At 48.5% G+C, this 23004-nt stretch overlaps 1 protein-coding gene across 1 annotated transcript in view; it reads left to right on the top strand.

Moving 5' to 3' along the window:
* The window catches only part of TMEM38A (transmembrane protein 38A), a 32412-nt gene extending 24440 nt beyond the window's left edge, over positions 1 to 7972 (top strand). The window contains exons 5-6 of the mRNA XM_030935290.1: positions 4228 to 4345; positions 6097 to 7972. Of these exons, the coding sequence (XP_030791150.1) occupies positions 4228 to 4345; positions 6097 to 6324 (346 nt within the window). The 3' untranslated portion in view covers positions 6325 to 7972. The remainder of the gene's footprint in view (positions 1 to 4227; positions 4346 to 6096) is intronic.
* Positions 7973 to 23004: the final 15032 nt, after the last annotated feature.

Here is a 23004-nt window from a genome sequence, read left to right as displayed (position 1 = left end):
GTGAGCAGGAGTTCACTGGCCAAGAAGGAGCCTCCCAACAGAGGCCAGCATCTCTGCCAACTGTCAAATCACAGAAGAGCAGCAATGCTGCTGGGTGTGCAGGGTCAGGGTACAGGGTATGCATGGGGTATAGACTGTGCATTGGGAGCATATCTGGAGCTAAGTGGACAAGGCCAGGCGGCAGCATCCAAGACCCAATGCAGGATCCCATGTTGCATTTAGCCTAATGCTTTTTTCTTTTTTTTGAGACAGAGTCTTTCTCTGTCGCCCTGGCTTGAGTATACTGGCATAATCTCGGCTCACTGCAATCTCCACCTCCCAGGTTCAAGAGATTCTTTTTTTTTTTTTTTTTTTTTTTTTTTTGAGGCGGAGTCTCGCTCTGTCGCCCGGACTGGAGTGCAGTGGCCTAGATCTCAGCTCACTGCAAGCTCCGCCTCCCGGGTTTACGCCATTCTCCTGCCTCAGACTCCCGAGTAGCTGGGACTACAGGCGCCCGCCACCTCGCCCGGCTAGTTTTTGTATTTTTAGTAGAGACGGGGTTTCACCGTGTTAGCCAGGATGGTCTCGATCTCCTGACCTCGTGATCCGCCCGTCTCGGCCTCCCAAAGTGCTGGGATTACAGGCTTGAGCCACCGCGCCCGGCCGGTTCAAGAGATTCTTATGCCTCGGCCTCCCAAGTACCTGGGATTACAGGCGTGCACCACCATACCCGGCTAATTTTTATATTTTGAGTAGAGATGGGGTTTCACCATGTTGGTCAGGCTGGTCTGGAACTCCTGACCTCAAGTGATCTGCCCACCTCAGTCTCCCAAAGTGCTAGGATTACAGGCATGAGCCACCCTGCCCTGGACAGTTGAGTGCATTTTTAAAAGACCTTGTTGGGGGGCTGGGCCTGGTGGCTCACACCTGTAATCCCTGCACTTTTGGAGGCCAAGGGTGGAGGATTGCTTGAGCCCAGGAGTTCAAGACCAGCCTGGGCAACATAGTGAGACCTCTTCTCTAAAGAAAAAAAGGTTGGCCGGGCGCGGTGGCTCAAGCCTGTAATCCCAGCACTTTGGGAGGCCAAGGCGGGCGGATCACAAGGTCAGGAGATCGAGACCATCCTGGCTAACATGGTGAAACCCCGTCTCTACTAAAAACAAAAATTAGCCGGGTGCGGTGGCGGCGCCTGTAGTCCCAGCTACTCGGGAGGCTGAGGCAGGAGAATGGCGGGAACCCGGGAGGCGGAGCTTGCAGTGAGCCGAGGAGCCGAGTTCGCGCCACTGCGCTCCAGCCTGGGGGACAGAGCAAGACTCCATCTCAAGAAAAAAAAAAAAAAAAGAAAAAAAGGTTAAATTAGCTAGGCATGGTGGGATGCACTTGTGGTCCTAGCTACTCAGGAGGCTGAGGCAGGAGGATTACTTGAGCCCAGGAGTTCGAGGCTTCAGTAAGCTAGGATCATGCCACTGTACTCCAGCTTGGGTAGCAGAGCAAGACCTTGTCTCAAAAAAAAAGGAATCATGCATATAAATCACCTGGCCCTGGTGAGTGCTTTGGAAATATTAGGTAGAATTATCATCATTAGTCTGGGCACGGTGGCTCACGCCTGTAATCCCAGCACTTTGGGAGGCTGAGGTGGGGGGATCACCTGAGGTTGGGGTTTGAGACCAGCCTGAGCAACATGGAGAAACCCCGTCACTACTAAAAATACAAAATTAGCTGGGTATGGTGGCGCATGCCTGTAATCCCAGCTACTCGGGAGGCTGAGGCAAGAGAATGGCTTGAACCCAGGAGGCGGAGGTTGCAGTGAGCCGAGATTGCACTATTGCACTCCAGCCTGGGCAACAAGAGCGAAATACCATCTCAAAAAAAAAAAAAAAAAAAAAAATACAAAAATTAGCTGGGTGTGGTGATGTGCATCTGTAGTCCCAGGTACTTGGGAGGATGAGTCAGGGAATTGCTTGAATCTAGGAGGCGGAGGTTGCTGTTATCTGAGATCGTGCCACTGTACTTCAGCCTGGGCAACAGAACAAGACTCCATCTCAAAAAAAAAAAAAAAAAAAGAAAAAGAAAAAGAAAGAAAGAAACAAAGAATTATTAAATACATGCAGTGAAGCTGGGCATGGTGGCTCACCCCTATAATCCCAGCTACTCAGGAAGCTAAGGTAGGAGGATTTCTTGAAACCAGGAATTCAAGACCAGCCTGGGCAACATTACAACAACTCATCTCTAAAAAAAAAAAAAAGAAAAGAAAAAATTAGCCAGGTGTCGTGGTGCGTGCCTGTAGTCCCAGCTACTCAGGACGCTGAGGCAGGAAGATTGCTTCATCTCAGAAGGTTGAGGCTGGAGTGAGCTGTGATCACCCAAGTGCACTCCAGCCTGGGCAACAGAGCAAGAACTTGTCTCAAAAAAAAAAAAAAAAAAAAAAAGGCAGTGAGAGACAGACATCAGCAATAGAACTCACAGGTCTGTCTCTTTTACAACAAATAAAAATATCTTAAACCTATTTTGCCAGGAAAAAAATAAAAGTTAAGGAAAATTCTGCATGTTGTAATCACATTTTCTGGGGGAATGAGCTGATGGGGGATCTCCAAGATCATCCTGATGTTCCATGATTTGCTAGAAGGACTCAGAGAACTTAGCAAAGCCATTAAATTCAGGGTTATGATTTATTACAGTGACAAGATATAGAATAAAATCAGCAGAGGCAGCTCACACCTGTAATCCCAGCACTGTGGGAGGCCGAAATAGGAGGATTGTTCAAGGCCAGGAGTTCAAGACCAGCCTGTGCAACATAGCAAGACTCCATCTCTTAAAAAAAAAAAAAAAAAAAAAAAAAACAACTTAAAAATTAAGCAGGCACAGTGGCATGTAACTCTAGTCCTAGCCACTTGGGGGACTGAGGTGGGAGAATCACTTGAGCCTCAGAGTTTGAAGTTACAGTGAGCCATGATCAGACCATTGCACTCTAGCCTGGGTGACACAGCGAGACCCTGTCTCTATAAATAAATAAATAAATAAATAAATAAATAAATAAAGTCAGCAGGGGTTGGCTGGGTGCAGTAGCTCACACTTGTAATCCCAGCACTTTGGGAGGCTGAGGCAGGTGGGTCACTTGAGGTCAGGAGTTCAAAACCAGCCTGGCCAACATGGAGAAACTCCATCTCTAGTAAAAATACAAAAATCAGTTGGTGTGGTGGCGGGCACCTGTAATCCCAGGTATTTGGGAGGCTGAGGCAGGAGAATCACTTGAACCCAGGAGGTGGAGGTTGCAGGGAGCTGAGATCATAGCACTGCATTCCAGCCTGGGTGACAGAGTGAGACTCTGACTCATACACAAACAAGAAATCAGCAGGGGCAAAATGTGCATGAGGCAGAGTACAGGAGAGAAAAGGTGCAAACATCCAGTTTTCCTCTCCCAGTGGAATCATGTGGACAGGACTTCATTCTCCCAGCAGCAATGTGTGACAACATGCATGGCATACTGCCAACCAGGGAAGCTCTTCTGAGCCTGGGTATCCAGGGTTTTTATTGTGGCTCAGAACTAGCTAACCACCTGTGTGGCTGACCTCAGTCTTCAGCCCCTCTAGAGGTCCAGCTGATGCTGCATGGCCCAAGACCCCCACCATAAATTATACTGTTACTACCTGGTGTGGCCCAAGACCCTCAGGCAAACAAAGACAGTCTTATCAAGGCAGGACACTCCAAGGGCTTAGAGGGCATATTCTAGGAGCTGGACAAAGGCCAGACCTTTCCTTGGACCAGGTTAACCCATCATGCATAGGATGACACCACCTCACCCTCCCAACTTACAATTAGGAGAAGCTGTGGCTGGGCGCAATGGCTCACACCTATAATCCCAGCACTTTGGGAGGCCGAGCAGATCACTTGAGGCCAGGAGTTCGAGACCAGCCTGGCCAACATGGTGAAACCCCATTTCTACTAAAAATACAAAATACTGAAAATACAAAAATTAGCCAGGCATGGTGGCATATGCCTGTAATCCCAGCTACTTGGGAGGCTGAGGTGGGAGAAACATTTGAAAACTAGGAGGTGGAGGTTGCAGTGAGCCGAGATTGCACCACTGCACTCCAGCCTAGGCAACAGAGTGAGACTCCATCTCAAAAGGAAAAGAAAAGAGAGAAGCTGGGATGGGAGCTGGTGCCAGGGCAGGGGGTTGTCTGGGCCAGAGTTACAAAGACTTGAGCCATGCAGGTACCTCCCGGTAATGACAGCTGCTCCCTCCAGCCCTACCAAGGCCAGCCTGTATGGAGCCATCCTCTTCACCCTCCAGCAGACCCGCTGGCTCCCAGTGTCCAAAGCCAGTCTCATCTTCATCTTCACCATGTTCATGGTGTCCTGTAAGGTAAGCCTTTCTCTTCCTGCAGCGTTCTTGCCTTGACCAATGCCACCCTGTCACCTCCAGGCTGGAAGTGGGGAAATTGGACACTCCCAGCCTTACGTGGCCGGGACAGGGCAGCCCAGAGAGGGGAGGTGCTTGCCAGTAGGTCGCTGGGAAGAGTCTTTAAAAAGACAGTGTCCAGCAGCCAGGACACAGGTAAGGGGAACAGGCCTTCTGTGCAAAGGGCCCAGCTTGAACCAAGGTCAAGGTGGGCCCAGTGCCTTGGGTATAGAGACCCGAGGGACAAGAAGCTGAAATGGCAGCATTAGGGAGCCGGGAATTCATTTGGACCAGGAATAGTTCTAGTCTGACAGTTGTGTCTTGAGCTGACATCACCCCACCCAGGAGGGGTCTTCAGCGGCTGGACTCTCCCTCTGCATGAAGACCTCAGCTCGGGGCTGTGTCTTCCCTGGGCGAGGACTGCAAGGCTGTCAAAAGGGAGTAAGCATGAGTCTCCCTGCATTAGGGGAGAAGGGAGAGGCAAGCAGATGCCTGGGATCCTGTTCTGCTATGTTTGTAGCTCCAACCCAGGCCAAATGTCTTAGTCCATTCAGGCTGCTGTATAACAGAATGCAGTGCCATAGACTGTGTGGCTTAGAAACAACAGAAATTTATTCTTTGGCTGGGCATGGGGGCTCCCATCTGCAATCCCAGCACTTCGGGAGGCCAAGGCAGGCAGATCACTTGAGGCCAGGAGTTCAAGACCAGCCTGGGTAACATGGCAAAACCCCATCTCTCCTAAAAACACAAAAATTAGCCAGGCATGGTGGTGCATGCCTGTAATCCCAGCTACTTGGGAGGCTGAGGCAGGAGAATTGCTTGAACCTGGGAGGTGGACTTTGCAGTGAGCCAAGATCGTATCACCGCACTCCAGCCTGGGCAACAGAGTGAGACTCTGTCTCAAAAACAAACATATAGACAAACAAAACACAAATGCAAAAATTAACCAGGCATGGTGGCGCATGCCTGTAATCCCAGCTACTTGGATGACTGAGGCATGAGAATTGCTTGAACCCAGGAGGAAGAGGCTGCAGTGACCTGAGATCATGCCATTGCACTCCACTTTGGGCAACAGAGTGAGACCCTGTCTCCAAAAAAAGGAAAAGGAAGAAATGTATTTCTTATAGTTCTGGAGGCTGGGAAGTCCAAGATCAGGGTACTAGCCTGGTCGGGTTCTGGTGAGGACCCTCTTTCCTGGTTGCAGACAGGCAACATCTCACTGTGTCCTCACATGGTGGAAGGTACTGGTTAGCTCTCCTGGACCTCTTTATAAGTGCACTAATATCATTTCTGAAGCCTCCACCCTCATGATCCAATCACCCCTCCAAAGACCTCACCTCTTAATATCATCACCTTGGTGATAGGTTTCAACATATGAATTTGGGAGGACACAGACCTTCAGACCTGCACTTAGCGCAGCTTTTCTCTGAGCCCAGGTGTCATGGGGAATTCTGGGGGGATGGGTGATCAGCAGTCCCAGTGTGCTTGGAACTTTCCAGGGGTCAACACTTGAAGTCTGGCATCCTGGGAAACCTGGGATGGTCGCCCATCGTCCTGGGGGTGCATGCAGCCAGAGGGTTGGGTCGGGGCTACCTCCAACCTTGACTTTGATGATGCTCTCTCCCCTCTCCTCCCTACCCTGCCATCCCCTGCTTTGCTTTCCACCTTGGTCTCCCTCTGTCTCTCTTGCTGTCCCCCTGGCCACCCCACCTCAGGTGTTTCTGACGGCCACCCACTCACACACCTCCCCCTTTGATGCCCTGGAGGGCTACATCTGCCCCGTGCTGTTTGGTTCGGCCTGCGGGGGTGACCATCACCATGACAACCACGGTGGGTCCCACGGCGGTGGTGGGCCAGGAGCTCAGCATTCGGCCATGCCTGCCAAGTCCAAGGAGGAGTTGAGCGAGGGATCCAGGAAGAAGAAGACCAAGAAGGCGGATTAGGGGGTGGCCCAAGGGGCACCGGAGAGAGGACCCAGACCCAGGACCCTCTGAGCTGGGAGGCTTCCTGCAGCTCAGATCTATCCTTTCCTGGCCTTGACTTCCCCATCTGCAGCATCAGGGTCATTGGCTCACCCTCCAGGGCTGATGTGAGGGTTGAGATCTGGGAATGAGGATGAAGAACTTTTGTAGAAATTGGGGTTCCCTCTTTCTTTCTGCCAGGACCCCATAGAGTCACACGTTTTGGAGGGGTTCACAGAATCCTGACAGCAGCTCCAGCCAAGAATATCACTGGTTGGCACTTATATTCTTAGTTCTATATTTCCTTCTTTAAAATTGCATCTTGACTGGGCGCAGTGGCTCATGCCTATAATCCTAGCGCTTTGGGAGGCCGAGGTGGGCGGGTCACCTGAGGTCAGAAGTTCAAGACCAGCCTGGCCAACATGGTGAAACCCCGTCTCTACTAAAAATACAAAAATTAGCCAGGTGCGATGGTGCACGCCTGTAATCCCAGCTACTCGGGAGGCTGAGGCAGGAAAATCACATGAATCCAGGAGGTGGAGGTTGCAGTGAGCTAAGATCTTCCCACTGCACTCTAGCCTGGGCACTAGAGCAAGACCCTGTCTCAAAAAAAAAAAAAAAAAAATTGCATATTGACTCCTGAAGAACTTCAAGCCATGTTGTGATCATTCATTTGATGGATATTTTTTAAGTACCTATGAGCCAGGTGCTGCCGTTTCAAAGTCTCTTCTTACCCACACTTCTCAGTGGCTAGACCTTTTCCCGTACCCAGAAAGTCCCGACTCTTGCTGGGTGTCCCTGGACAAGTTGCCTTCCTCCTCTGAGCTTGGCACTGCCCATCTGTATAGTGGCGACCCTTGGCCCCCTCTCTGTACGGAAGGGTTGATGTGAAGCTGCGGTTGAAAAAGGCTCACATGCTCCTAAGCCTCATGCAGTCAGGAGGGGAGAACAGGATGGTTGGAAATTATGATTGCAAATGGCTTTGCATTGTAGATCATTCGTGTGTGTGGATCAGAGAAACGTACAAGTTCCCTGGCACAAAGGAAGCCCTCAGTAGACGCGTCTAGGGCAGGCTTGAGAGATCAGATGGTGTGAAAGGCTTGTGATCTGTTCGTCTCAGGCTCCCCCTAAACCAAGGAAATGGAGCCAGCTGGATGGGGTTCCACGATCCAGCTCTGTCGAGGGGCTGTGAGTGTGCACAGTTGGGACTTGGAAGTGTCAGGTCTCCCTCAGGCTGGAGTCCATTGTCACTCATTCAGCCATTGAACAAACATACGGATGCTTCCCTGCTTTGTGCTCAGCCTTGTGCTGCTGCTGGGCGGGGCAGGAACCTGCTTTAGTGTGAACGAGGTGGATGATATTATAGCTGCAGGGTCCTTCCTGGCCATCTCAGCCTAGGTCACCAGGATGTCTAAGACGGGTGGGTGCATGGGACAGGCATGGCCAGTCTCAGGTGAGGTTTGGGCCCAGACCTCGTTGGAGTCCCAGATGTTGCCAGGCTGTTGGAAAAGTGCCTTGTTCCTGTGATGCCTGGGAGTTAGGTGGGTCCTGGGGAGGTTTCATCCTCTTGCTTGTCCACCTCAGCTCGGCGTGGAGGGGCAGCCAATAAATCATTGTGAATGAACCCTCATGGCTTGTCTGATTTATGCCTGAGATTTTGTTTTTTGTTTTTGGTTGAGACAGAGTCTCACTCTGTTGCCCAGGCTGGAGTGCAGTGGTGTGATCTCGGCTCACTGCAACCTCCACCTCCCAGGTTCAAGCGATTCTCCTGCCTCAGCCTCCCAAGTAGCTGGGATAACAGGCACCCACCACCATGCCCGGCTAATTTTTGTATTTTTAGTAAAGGCGGGGTTTCAGCATGTTGCCATGCTGGTCTTGAACTCCTGACCTCAAATGATCCACCCACCTGGGCCTCCCAAAATGCTGGGATTACAGGTGTGAACCACCGAGCCCGACCACATGCCTGGGATTTTGGCCTCAAGATGTGGGGATGGCTGGGCACAGTGGCTTATCCTTCTAATCCCAGCACTTTGGAGGGCCAAAGCGAGTAGATCACCTGAGGTCAGGAGTTTGAGACCAGCCTGGGCAACATGGTGAAACCCCACCTCTACTAAAACTACAAAAATTAGCCAGGCATGGTGGCGGGTGTCTATAATCCCAGCTACTCAGGAGGCTGAGGCAGGAGAATCGCTTGAACCCGGGAGGCGGTGGTTGCAGTGAGCCAAGATTGTGCCATTGCACTCCAGCCTAGACAACAAGAGCGAAACTCATTCTTTAAAAAAAAAAAAAAAGGACACTGTATGCGTCCATTATATGAAATCCTAGAAAAAGCAAACTAATGTATAATAACAGAAAGCTGATCAATGGGTGCTTGGTGAAAGGTGGGTAGGGTGGGGTGGGCAGGAGGGATTTTGAAGGGGCAAAGGGACATGGGTGATGAATCTGTTAATTGCTTTGACTGTGCTAGTTTTTCGGATCTACATACATGTCAGAACCTATTACATTGTACATTGTAAATACACACAGTACATCATTTGTCAGTGATGCCTCAGTAAAGCTGTGAAAAAGAACCCTTCAATTATAAGGGAAAAAGTCTGAGCTTGGTGGCTCACACCTGTAATCCTAGCACTTTGGGAAGCTGAAGCAGGAGGATCACTGGAGCCCAGGAGTTGGTGATCAGCCTGCACAACATAGTGAGACTCCGTCTCTACAAAAATAAATTTAAAAATTAGTTCTGTGTGGTGACTCGTGCCTGTAGAACCAGTCACTCTGGAGGCTGAGTGGGGAGAATCACTCGAGCCCAGGAGGTTGAGACTGCAGCGAGCTAAGATTGGGCCACTGCACTTCAGCCTGGGTGAAACAGTGAGACCCTGTCAGAAAGAAAGAGAGAAAAAGAGAGAGAGAGAGAAAGAAAGAGAAAGAAAGAAAAAGAGAGAGAAAGAAAGAAAGAAACAAAAGAAAGATGGCTGGGCGTGGTGGCTCAAGCCTGTAATCCCAGCACTTTGGGAGGCCGAGGACGGGCGGATCACGAGGTCAGGAGATCGAGACCATCCTGGCTAACACGGTGAAACCCCGTCTCTACTAAAAAATACAAAAAACTAGCCGGGCGAGGTGGCGGGCGCCTGTAGTCCCAGCTACTCGGGAGGCTGAGGCAGGAGAATAGCGTAAACCCGGGAGGCAGAGCTTGCAGTGAGCTGAGATCGTACCACTGCACTCCAGCCCGGGCGATAGAGCGAGACTCCATCTCAAAAAAAAAAAAAAAAAAAAAAAAAAGACCATCCTGGCTAACATGGTGAAACCTGGTCTCTACTAAAAAATACAAAAAAACTAGCTGGGTGAGATGGCGGGCACCTGTAGTCCCAGCTACTCGGGAGGCTGAGGCACAAGAATGGCATAAACCTAGGAGGCAGAGCTTGCAGTGAGCCGAGATCCCGCCACTGCACTCCAGCCTGGGTGACAGAGCGAGATTCCGTCTCAAAAAAAAAAAAAAAAAAAAAAAAAAGGAAGAAAGAGAAAGAAGAAAGGAAGGAAGGAAGAAAGAGAAAGAAAAGACAGAGAAGGAAAGAAAGAAAGAAAGAGAGACAGAAGAAAGAAAGAAAGAAAGAAAGAAAGAAAGAAAGAAAGAAAGAAAGAAAGAAAGAGAAAGAAAGAGAGAAAGGAAGAAAGGAAGGAAGGAAGAAGGAAGGAAGGAAGGAAAGAAAGAAACTCCACACCAAATTGGGCAAAAGAAGTTGGACATGGTGACTCACACCTGTAGCCCTAGCTACTCCGGAGACCAAGGCAGGAGGATCACTTGAGCCCTTTAGGTTGTGTCCAACCTGGGCAACTTAGCAAGACCCTGTCTCAAACAAAAATTGGGCAAAAGATTTCAATAGACACCACCAAAGAAATTATATGGTTGGCAGATATCATATAAATTGCAAATTAAAGCCATAAGCATATGCCACTGCATACCTGCTATGAATTGAATTGGGTTCCTCTCAAATTGATTTGTTGAAGTCTTAACCTCTAAGGTATTAGGGTGTGGGACCCTTGGGAGGTGATTAGGTCATGAGGGTGGGGTTCTCATAATGGGATTAGTGCCCTTACAGAAGAGAACCCAAATAAACACTGTGGCCAGGCACAGTGGCTCATGCCTGTAATCCCAGCACTTTGGGAGGTCAAGGAGGGTGGATCACGAGGTCAGGAGATCGAGACCATCCTGGCTAACATGGTGAAAACCCATCTCTACTAAAAATACAAAAACAATTACCTGGTCATGGTGGCGGGTGCCTGTAGTCCCAGCTACTCGGGAGGCTGAGGCAGGAGAATGGTGTGAACCTGGGAGGCAGAGCTTGCAGTGAGCCCAGATCGCGCCACTGCACTCCAGCCTGGGCGACTGAGCAAGACTCCGCCTCAGAAAAAAGAAAAAAATAAAATAATAATAATAACAATAAATAAACACTATGCACCTCCTACCATGTGAGGACACAGAGAGAAGACACGTATGAACCAGGAAGCTGGTCCTTACCACACAGTAAATCTGTCAGCACCTTGATCTTGAACTTCCCAGCCTCCAGAACTGTGAGAAATAAATTTCTGTTGTTTATAAGCCACCATTTTCTAGTATTTTCTTGTAGCACCCTAAGTGGACTAAGACAGGAGATAAGGCCATTTTTTTTTCTTTTGGAGATGGAGTTTCACTCTTATTGCCCAGGCTGGAGTGCAGTGGCACGATCTCAGCTCACTGCAACCCCTACCTCCCAGGTTCAATCAATTCTCCTGCCTCACCCACCTGAGTAGCTGGGATTACAGGCACGTGCCACCATGCCCAGCTAATTTTTTGTATTTAAATAGAGACGGGGTTTCACCATGTTCGTCAGGTTGGTCTGGAACTCCTGACCTCAGGTGATCCATCTGCCTCGGCCTCCCAAAGTGCTGGGGATTACAGGCGTGAGCCACCACGTCCGGGCTAATTTTTTTGTAGGGATGGGATCTCCCTATGTTGCCCAGGCTGGTCTCCAACTCCTGGCTCAAGTGATCCTCTTGCCTTGGCCTCCCAAAGTGCTGGGATTACAAGCATGAGCCACTGCTCCCCGCCCCATTTTAGAATGAATAAAATAAAAATAACTGACAATATCCAGTGTAGGTAAGGATTTGGGGGCAGCTGGAACTCACACACTGCTGGTGGGAGATAATTGGACAGTTTCTTTTAAAGTTTTTTATGTTTTTAAAATTGTTAACTTAAAAAATTTTTTTGAGAAAGGGGTATTGCTCTGTTGCCCAGGCTGGAATGCAGCGGCTCAATCTTGACTCACTGTAACCTCTGCCTCCTGGGTTCAAGCGATCCTTCTACCTCAACCCCCTGAGTAGCTGGGACTACAGGTGCGTGTCACCATGCCTGGCTAATTTTTGTATTTTTTGTAGAGTCAGAGTCGTGCTCTGTTGCCCAGACTGGCCTTGAACACTTGGGCTCAAGCAATCCTCCTGCCTTGGCCTCCCAAAATGCTGGGATTACAGGCATAAGCCACCAGGCCCAGTCAGATACACATCTTCAGCCATGAGAAGAATGCAAATCAAAACCACAATGAGCTGTCACTTTGCATCCAACAAAATGGCTAAAATTAAAATGACAGTATGGTCATTTTAGTGCTGGAGAGGATGTGGAGCAGTAGGAACTCTCACATGCTTTGGTAGGAAGGTAAAAAGGTGCAACCACTTTGGAAGACAATTTGGCAGGTTTTTTTTTTAAATAAGTTAAACATACGGGCCAGGTGCAATGGCTCACGCCTGTAATCCCAGCACTTTGGGAGGCCGAGGTGGGCAGATCACTTGAGTTCAGGAGTTCGAGACCAGCCTGGTCAATGTGGTGAAACCCTGTCTCTTCTACAAATACAAAAAGTTAGCCAAATGTGGTGATGTGTACCTGTAATTCCAGCTACTCGAAGGCTGAGGCGGGAGGATCCCTTGAACCTGGGAGGGGGAGGTTGCAGTGAGCTGAGATCATGACACTGCACTCCAGCCTGGGTGACAGAGCAAGATTCTGTTTCCAAAAAAAACAAAAACAAAAAAACCGAACCAAACCAAACCAAAACAAAACAAAAAATAAGTTAACCGGGAGCAATGGCTCACCCCTGTAATCCCAGCACTTTGGGAGGCCAAGGTGGGCGGATCACTTGAGATCAGGAGTTTGAGACCAGCCTGACCAACATGGTGAAACCCCAACCTGGTGTAATTTTGTAAAACTACAAAAATTAGCCAGGCATGGTGGCACCTGCCTGTAATCCCAGCTACTCGGGAGGCTGAGGCAGGAGAATCACTTGAACTCGAGAGGCAGAGGTTGCAGTGAGCTGAGATCACTCCACTGCACTCCAGCCTGGGTGACAGAGCAAGACTCCATCTCAAAAAAACAACACAACTAAACCACCATAAGTTAAACGTAAACTGGTCATGGCAACTGACACCTATAATCTCAGTGCTTTGGGAGGTGTAGGAGGAAGGATTGTTTAAGCCCAGGAGGTTGAGGCTGCAGTGAGCTGTGATGGTACCACTGTACCGAAGCATGGGTGACAGAACAAGACCCTGTCTTTAAAAAAAAAAAAAAAAAAAAAAAAAAAAAAAAAAAAAAAAGGCCGGGCGCGGTGGCTCAAGCCTGTAATCCCAGCACTTTGGGAGGCCGAGACGGGCGGATCATGAGGTCAGGAGATCGAGACCATCCTGGCTAATACGGTGAAACCCCGTCTCTACTAAAAAAATACAAAAAACTAGCCGGGCGACGAGGTGGGTGCCTGTAGTCCCAGCTACTCGGGAGGCTGAGACAGGAGAATGGCGTGAACCCGGGAGGCGGAGCTTGCAGTGAGCTGAGAGCCGGCCACTGCACTCCAGCCTGGGCGGCAGAGCAAGACTCCGTCTCAAAAAAAAAAAAAAAGTTAATAAATGAACAGCTGTGCTCCATCCATTCTGTTGCCTAATGTTCAGCCAAAAAAAAAAAAAAGGCAGGGGTGGGGTGAACATGCAACAACATGAATGAGCCTCAGATGTATCCAGATTGGTGAGGAAAAGCCATACTAAAAAGAATGTATACTGTAGGCATCCATTTATCTGGAATCCTATAAAAAGCAAACTATTGTAACAGGAAGCTGATCAGCATGTGGTTGGGAAAAGAAGGGCAGGGTAGGGCAGGTGAGAGGGATTTTGCAGTGGCACCTGAGTTTGGGTGATACCCGTTGATGGCCTTGATTGTGCTGGTTTCTAGTGTCTATGACCATGTCTGAATCTATTAAATTTTACTTTTTGGGTTTTTGTTTTATCTTGTTTTTTGAGATGGAGTCTTTCTCTGTCACCCAGGCTGGACTGCAGTGGCATGATCTCGGCTCACTGAAACCTCTGCCTCCTGGGTTCAAGCGATTCTCCTACCTCAGCCTCCAGAGTAGCTGGGATTACAAGTGCCCACCATCACGCGCGGCTAATTTTTGTATTTTTAGCAGAGACAGGGTTTTGCCGTGTTGGCCAAGCTGGTCTTGAAATCCTAACCTCAGGTGATCCACCCACCTTGGCTTCCCAAAGTGCTGGGATTACCGGCGTGAGCCACCATGCTTGGCCTAAATTTTGCTTTTATTACTTAAAATTTTTTTTAAAAATTTAACTTTTTTCTTATTTATTTATTTAGAGAGAGAGAATCTCGCTCTGTCGCCGAGGCTGGAGGACAGTGGTGCAATCTTGGCTTACTATAACCTCTGCCTCCTGGGTTCAAGTGATTCTCCTGCCTCAGCCTCCGGAGTCAAAGCCTGGGATTACAGGCGCCTGCCATCACGCCTGGCTAATTTTTGTATTTTTTAGCAGAGACAGGGTTTTGCCATGTTGGCCCGGCTGGTCTTGAACTCCTTGCCTCAAATGATCCACCTGCCTCAGCCTCCCAAAGTGCTGGGATTACAGGCGTGATCCACCATATCTGGCCTCTTTTTTATTTATTTTTAATTAATTTTTTTTTTACTTCTTTTTTTCATTCATTCAACCTAAGTACTTAAAAATTTACATTTTATATATGCATAGTTCATCTGTCAGTTATGCCTCAGTAAAGCTGTAAAAAAAACAAGCGTTCAATTATAAGGGAAAAAAGCCTGGGCATGGTGGCTCATGCTTATAATCCCTGCAGTTTGGGAGGCCAAGGCCAGAGGATCACTTGAGCTCAGGAGTTCGTGACCAGCCTGGCCAATATAGTGAGACCTGGTCTCTACAAAAAAAAAAAAAAATTAAAAATTAGCCGGGTGTGGTGATGTGAGCCTGTAATCCCAGCTACTCAGGAGGCAAAGGTGGGAGGATCGCTTAAGCCCAGGAATTCGAGGCTGCAATGAGCTGAGATTGAACCACTGCACTCCAGCGTGGATGACAGAGCGACACCCTGTGTCATAAATAAATGAATAGGCTGCAATAATATACTCCAGACAGAGTGACTTAAGCCACAGACATTTATTTTTCCCTAATTCTTGAGGGTGGAAGTTTGACATCAGGGTGTCAGTTGCTTTTGTTTCTCTTGAGGCCTCTTTGCTGGGGTGGCAGACGGCCGCCTTCTCTGTCCTCATATGGTCTTCCCTCTTTGTATGTCTGTATCCTAGTCTCCTCTGCTTATGAGGACACCATTGAATTAGATCAGGGCCCACCTATAGACTTTTTAAAAAACTTAATTATCTCTCTTTTTTTTTTGAGACGGAGTCTCGCTCTGTCGCCCGGGCTGGAGTGCAGTGGCAGAATCTCAGCTCACTGCAAGCTCCACCTCCCGGGTTCACGCCATTCTCCTACCTCAGCCTCCGAGTAGCTGGGACTACAGCCGCCCGCCACCTTGCCCGGCTAGTTTTTTGTATTTTTTAGTAGAGACGGGTTTCACCGTGTTCGCCAGGATGGTGTCGATCTCCTGACCTCGTGATCCGCCCGTCTCGGCCTCCCAAAGTGCTGGGATTACAGGCTTGAGCCACCGCGCCCGGCCTCTTTTTTTTTTTAAGATGGAGTCTGACTTTGTTGCCCAGGCTGGAGTGCAGTGGCACAATCTCAACTCCACCTCCCAGGTTCAAGTGATTCTCCTGCCTCAGCCTCCTGAGTAGCTGGGATTACAGGCACATGCCACCATGCCTGGCTAATTTCTGTATTTTTAGTAGAGATGGAGTTTCACCATGTTGGCCAGGCTGGTCTTAAACTCCTAATCTCAAGTTATCCACCCACCTCAGCCTCCCAAAGTGCTGGGATTAGCAGGCACGTGAGCCACCATGCTTGGCTATTTTAACTTAATTATCTCCTTAAAGACCTTATCTCAATCAGTGTGGTGCTAAACCAAAAAAAATAAAATAAAATAAAAAATAAAAAATAAAAAATAAAAAAAAAAGACATCTCCTGTTTTAGTCTGTTCAGGGTGCTACAACAAAATACTATAAACTGGTGGCTTGTAAACAACAGAAATCTATTTTTCATGGTTCTGGAGGCTGGGAAGTTTAAGATAAAAATGCTGGCAGATTCACTGTCTGGTAAGAGCTGATTTTCTGGTTCATAGATGGCATCTTCTCTTGTTGTCCCCACGTGGTAGAAAGATCAAGGAGTTTCTTGGGGGCCTCTTATGGAAGGGCACTAATCCCATTATGAGGGCCCCATCCTCATAACCTAATCACCTCCCAAGGGCCCCACCTCCTAATACCATCACCTTGGGGCTAACTTTTGGGCTCAGGTGATCTTCTTACTTTGGTCTCCCAAAATAAAGGGATGTGAGTCACTGTGCCCAGCCCCCATTAAGAATGGATTAAATTAAAATAACTGGCAATGCCTGGTACAGGTAAAGATTTGGGGGCAGCTGAAGCTCACACACTGCTGATGGGAGTCAACTGGACAGTTTCTTTTAAATTTATTTATTTATGTATTTATTTGAGATAGGGTATTGCTCTGTTATCCAGGCTGGAGTCCAGTGGTGCAATCATAGCTCACTGCAGCCTCAACCTCCTGGGCTCAAGTGATCCTCCCACCTCAGCCTCCTGAGTAGCTGGGACTACAGGCACACATCACCACACCCAGCTAATTTTTGTATTTTTTGTAGAGATGGTGTCTTGCCCTATTGCCCAGTCTGGTCTGAAACTCCTGGGCTCAAGTGATCCTCCTGCCTCAGCCTCCCAAAGTGCTGAGATTACAGACGTGAGCCACCTGGCCCAGCCTCACAGTTTATTATTAAATTAAACACCACTTATTTTTATCTCTGAGATATGTAGCTATAACATAACAATCCCATTGTGGTTGAAAAAAAACTCACCTTCACACACAAAAAACAAGTTTATAGCAGCTTTTTTTTTTTTTTTTTTTTTTTTTTTGGTAATCACTAAAAACTAGGAACATCCCAAATGTCCATAAGTTGGGAAGCGGATGAACCACCTGGTTTAGGCATATGATGGAACATTACACAGCAGTGAAATAGAGTGACCTGCTACAGCAGTGTGGTTGAATCTCAAATGCATTTGCTAAATGAAAGAATCCAGACCCAAGAGGCTACGTACTGTGTGCTCCCATTTGCAGGACATTTTTCTTTTTCTTTTTTTTTTTTTTGAGACGGAGTCTTGCTCTGTCGCCCAGGCTGGAGTGCAGTGGCGCGATCTCCGCTCACTGCAAGCTCCGCCTCCTGGGTCCTGGGTTCACGCCATTCTCCTGCCTCAGCCTCCCGAGTAGCTGGGACTACAGGCGCCCGCCACCACGCCCGGCTAATTTTTTGTATTTTTAGTAGAGACGGAGTTTCACCGTGTTAGCCAGGATGTTCTCGAGCTCCTGACCTCTTGATCCGCCCGCCTCGGCCTCCCAAAGTGCTAGGATTACAGGCTTGAGCCGCCGCGCCCAGCCTCATTTGCAGGACATTTTATCTTTAGAGATGGGGTATCGCTTTGTCACCCAGGCTGGAGAGCAATGGCAGGAACATGGATCAATACAGCCTCAAATTCCCGGGCTCAAGGGATCCTCAGGTCTCACCCTGCTGAGTGGCAGGGATTGCAGTTGCGTGCCACATACTCGGCTGTAGGTCATTTTAGAAATACAAAATTCTTGGCCAGGCGCAGTGGCTCACACCTGTAATCCCAGCACTTTGGGAGGCCGAGGTGGGTGGATCATTTGAGGTTAGGAGTTTGAGACCAGCCTGAAACCCCGCCTCTACTAAAAATATAAAAATTGCTGAGGGGGCTGGGCGCGGTGGCTCACGCCTGTAATCCCAGCACTTTGGGAGGCCGAGGTGGGTGGATCATGAAGTCAGGAGATCCAGACCATCTTGGCTAACATGGTGAAACCCCATCACTACTAAAAGTACAAAAAATTAGCTGGGCGTGGTGGTGGGCGCCTGTAGTCCCAGCTACTCGGGAGGCTGAGGTAGGAGAATGGCATGAACCCGGGAGGCGGAGCTTGCAGTGAGCCGAGATCGCGCCACTGCACTCCAGCCTGGGCGACAGAGCGAGATTCTGTCTCAAAAACAAAACAAAACAAAACAATTTAAGTATGGAAAACAGATCAGTGGCTGCCAGGAGCTGAGTTGGAAGGAGAGATTAACCACAAGAGGGACCGAGGAATTTTGGGAGGGAAGGGACTGCTCTGCATTTTTAATGTGGTAGTAGTTACATAACCCTATGTGTTTGTATAAACTTGCAGAATTCGCCTGACAGCATGGCCCTTTTAGGAGGCTGAGGTGGGAGGATCACCTGAGGCCCGGACTTTGAGACTAGCCTGGGTAACATGGTGAAACCCCATCTCTGCAAAAAATACAAAAATTAGCCGGGCGTGGTGGCTTGTGCCTGTAGACCCAGCTACTCAGGAGGCTGATGTGGGAGAATCACTTGAGCCTGGGAGGCAGAGGTGGCAGTGAGCCGAAATTCCAGCCTGGGCAACAGAGCCAGACCCTGTCACAAAACAACAAACAAACAAACAAATAAAACAACCCACAAAGAAACACTACAAAAAAACCTTGCAGAACTTTGTGGCTAAATTCTACCTTAATCTAAAAAGAAAAGGAAAAAGAGAACAGCTTTGAGGTTTCCCAAATCTGTTCGAATCCTGTCTTTTTTTTTTTGACAGAGTCTCACTCTGTTGCCCAAGCTGGAGTGCAGTGGCGCCATCTCGGCTCACTACAACCTCCGCCTCTCGGGTTCAAGTGGTTATCCTGTCACAGCATCCTGAGTAGCTGGGATTACAGGCAAGCGCTACCATGCCTGGCTAATTTTTGTATTTTTAGTAGAGACAGGGTTTCACCATGTTGGCCAGGCTGGTCTCGAACTTCTGACCTCAAGTGATCCACCTGCCTCAGTCTCCCAAAGTGCTGGGATTACAGGTGTGAACCACCACGCCTGGCCAAACCCTGGCTTTTAATCTCTGAGATATGTAGCTTGGGCAAGTAACTCCCCTTCTCTGAGCCTCAGTTTCCTCTTAGGACGGCTAGGAGGAGTGACTGGAAAGTCCTTGGCACAAGGTGAGGTCTGGAGTTGGGACAAAAGCCGCCTCTGTCAGAGTGCTCACAGAACCCCTGGTCGGGTTCATCTAGCACCTGGTGGGTGTTGGAGATAAGTCGGCTCCCTGCCTTCCGGCACTAATGTTCTGAGATCTCATTTTCCAAGAGAACAGATTGTACCAAAATAGCCTCCCAGCCTAGTCTGCGAAGGGGGAGTGCAAGCCACTGGCCGGGCAGGGAATGATTGGCGGGGCAGGCTGGGGCTGTTGTCCCAGTGTGGGTGTGAGAACTCAGAGGATAGGCTCTCAAAGTCCAGGCTAATTTTAGCTGCAAGAGTTACACTTAGTAACTTCCTCGGTCTTGGATTGAGAGAAAGTTTCTTTTTATACAAAAAACAAATTGTGGTAAAATACACAACATAAAACTTACCATCTTTTTTCTTTTTTTTTTTTGAGACAGGGTCTTGCTCTATTGCCCAAGCTGAAGTGCAGTGGCACAATCACAGCTCACTGCAGCCTTGACGTCCTGGGGTCAATTCATCCTCCCACCTCAGCCTCCCAAGTAGCTGGGACTACAGGCGTGCACCACTATGCCTGGCTAATTTTGTGTTTTTTTTTTTTTTTTTTTTTTTTTTTGAGGCGGAGTCTCGCTCTGTTGCCCAGACTGGAGTGCAGTGGCCAGATCTCAGCTCACTGCAAGCTCCGCCTCCCGGGTTTACACCATTCTCCTGCCTCAGCCTCCTGAGTAGCTGGGACTACAGGCGCCTGCCACCTCGCCCGGCTAGTTTTTTTTGTATTTTTAGTAGAGACGGGGTTTTACCATGTTGTCCAGGCTGGTCTCAAGCTCCCGAGCTCAAGCAATCCACGCACCTTGGCTTCTCAAAGTGCTGGGATTACAGGCATGAGCCACCACACATGTCCTAAATTTATTAGCCACATTTAAGTGCATACTTCAGGGGTATTAAGTGTATTCACATTGGCTAGGCGTGGTGGCCCATGCCTGTAATCCCAGCACTTTGGGAGGCCAAGGCGGGTGGATCACTTGAGGTCAGGAGTTCAAGACCAGCCTGGCCAATATGGTGAAACCCCATCTCTACTAAAAATACAAAAATTAGCTGGGCACAGTGGCATGCACTTGTAATCTCAGCTATTCAAGAGGCTGAGGCAGGAGAATCACTTAAACCCAAGAGGCGGAGGCTGCAGTGAGCCCAGATCCTGCCACTGTACCCTAGCCTGGGCAACAGAGCGAGACTCCATCTTAAAAAAAAAAAAAAAGGCCGGGCGCGGTGGCTCAAGCCTGTAATCCCAGCACTTTGGGAGGCCGAGGCGGGCGGATCACGAGGTCAGGAGATCGAGACCATCCTGGCTAACACGGTGAAACCCCGTCTCTACTAAAAAAATACAAAAAACTAGCCGGGTGAGGTGGTGGGCGCCTGTAGTCCCAGCTACTCGGGAGGCTGAGGCAGGAGAATGGCGTAAACCCGGGAGGCAGAGTTTGCAGTGAGCTGAGATCTGGCCACTGCACTCCAGCCTGTGTGACAGAGCGAGACTCCGTCTCAAAAAAAAAAAAAAAAAAAAAAAAAAAAAAGTATATTCACATTGTTGTGCAACCACCACCATTATCCAGCTCCAGAAATCTTTTCATCTTGCAAAGGTACCCATTAAACACTCACTCCCCACTTCCGTCTTCCAGCCCCTGGAAGCACCATTGTACTTTGTCTCTCTGAATTTGATGACTCTAGGGACCTCATACAGGTACAATCATACAATACAGGTGCTCTCCGATTTACAATTTACAATTTTCTTGACTTTACAATGTTTCAAAAGAGGCCAGGCGCCGTGGCTCACACCTGTAATCCCAGCACTTTGGGAGGCCAAGGCGGGTGGATCACCTGAGGTCAGGAGTTTGAGACCAGCTTGGCCAACATGGTGAAACCCTGTCTCTACTAAAAATACAAAAAAAATTAGCCAGGCATGGTGGTGGACGCCTGTAATCCCAAGACTTTGGGAGGCCGAGGTGGGCAGATCACCTGAGGTCAGGAGTTTGAGACCAGCCTGGCCAACATGGCGAAACCCCATCTCCACTAAAAATACAAACATTAGCCAGGAGTGGTGGCACGCGCTTGTAATCCCAGCTACTTGGAAGGCTGAGGCAGGAGAATCACTTGAACTGGGTAGGTGGAGGTTGCAGTGAGCCGAGACCATGCCATTGTACTCTAGCCTGGGCGACAGAGCAAGACTCTGAGACTCTGTCTCAAAATAAATAAATAAATAAAATAAAAATAAAATAAATAAAAAATAAATGTTTCGAAAGAGATCCACATTCAGTAGAAACCATGCTTCAAGTACCCATACAACTATTCTATTTTTTACTTTCAGGACAGTATTTAATAAATTACATGAGATATTCAACACTTATTACAAAATAGGTGTGTTCCCATGATAATACATTTAAAAAACAGGCTTTGCGTTAGTTGATTTTGCCCAAGTGTAGGTTAATGTAAGTTTTCTGAGTACGTTTAAGGACAGCTAGGCGAAGCTATGATGTTCAGTAGGTTAGGTATATAAAAATGCCTATTTTTTATTTTTTATTTTATTTTTTTTTGAGACAGGTTCTTGCTCTGTCGCCCAGGCTGGAGTCGTGCAACGGTGTGATCTTGGATCACTGCAACCTCCGCCTCCTGGGCTCAGGTGATCCTCCCACTCAGACTCCTGAGTAGCTGGGATTACAGGTGAGCGCCACCATGCCTGGCTAATTTTTTGTATTTTTAATACAGATGGGGTTTCATCATGTTGCCCAGGGGCTGACCTCGAATTTCTGGGCTCAAACGATCCTCCTGCCTCAGCCTCCCAGAATATTGGGATTACAGGTGTGAGCCACTGTGGTGCAATTATCTCACACTACAGCTTCAAACTCCTAAGCTCAGTTGATCCTCCTGCCTCAGCCTCCCAAGTAGCTGGGACTACAGGTGTACACTACCACACCTGGCTAATTTTTAAAATGTTTTGTAGAGATGAGTTCTCACTATGTTGCCCAGGCTGGTCTCGAATTCCTGGCCTCAAGTGCTGCTCCCACTTTGGCTTCACAAAATGCTGGGATTACAGGTGTGAGCCACCACGCCCAGCCATAAGCAGGTATTTTACATATAATACATCCTCAAGGTGGTTTGTTACTCTCATTTTATGGAAAATACATGAGGCTGAGTGCTAGGGTGAGTTGACGTCAGTCACCTACTACTGAGAGTGAGTAAGAATTGAAATCCAGTCTTGGCGCTGGGCTCACACCTGTAATCCCAACACTTTGGGAGGCCGAGGCAGGCAGATCACCTGAGGTCAGGAGATTGAGAGCAGCCTGGCCAACATGGTGAAAGTCCGTCTCTACTAAAAATATAAAATATCACCCAGGTAAGGTGGCACATGCCTGTAATCCCAGCTCCTCGGGAGGGTGAGGCAGGAAAATCGCTTGAGCCTGGGAGGCAGAGGTTGCAATGAGCCGAGATCGTGCCACAGCATTCCAGCTTGGGTGACAGAGTGAGTGAGAAGACTCCATTTCAAAAAAAAAAAAAGAATTGAAATCCAGGCCCATCTCATTCTAAAGCTATGCTTTTTCTTGTACATTTCACTTCTCTGATTCTCTTTAGGAATGTGTAAGATACATGCATGGGAAAAATTCAGCATTACCCTTGACACTGAGCAGGCATCAGCAAATAATACCTAGAACAGGCATCAGCAAAGGCAAGTTCTCATCCTGCTCTGCTGGTTCCCAGATCATCATCCCTGGTGACCACAGACGTGGGTGGTTATGATTGTGTTTACACTGTGCTTTCTTGTTAGCGCCTGCCTGAAGGCATGTAGAAAAACTCCCAGCTCAATTAGTGGAGGAAATTGAGGCCATTGAATCCAGCTGAGAGGTGAAAGTGACTGCACAAAGACAGATGTTGGCAGGCCTGAGTGTGAACTCTGGTTTTGCAACTAACTTGCCGTGTGACCTTTGGTGAACACTTCCTGGCTGATTGAAAATGTTGAACTAGGCTAGGCCTGGTGGCTCACGCCTGTAATTCCAGCACTTTGGGAGGCCGAGGCGGGCAGATCACCTGAGGTCAGGAGTTCAAGACCAGCCTGGCCAACATGGCGAAATCCCATCTATATTAAAAGTACAAAAATTAGCCAGATGTGGTGGCAGGCACCTGTAATCCCAGGTATTCAGGAGGATGAAGCAGGAGAGTGACTTGAACC

This window comes from Rhinopithecus roxellana, chromosome 8, assembly GCF_007565055.1.
Source record: "Rhinopithecus roxellana isolate Shanxi Qingling chromosome 8, ASM756505v1, whole genome shotgun sequence".
NCBI classification, from domain to species: Eukaryota; Metazoa; Chordata; class Mammalia; order Primates; family Cercopithecidae; genus Rhinopithecus; species Rhinopithecus roxellana.
The sequence above is the reverse complement of the archived record's forward strand: the minus strand, read 5'-3'. Positions and strand labels throughout refer to the sequence as shown.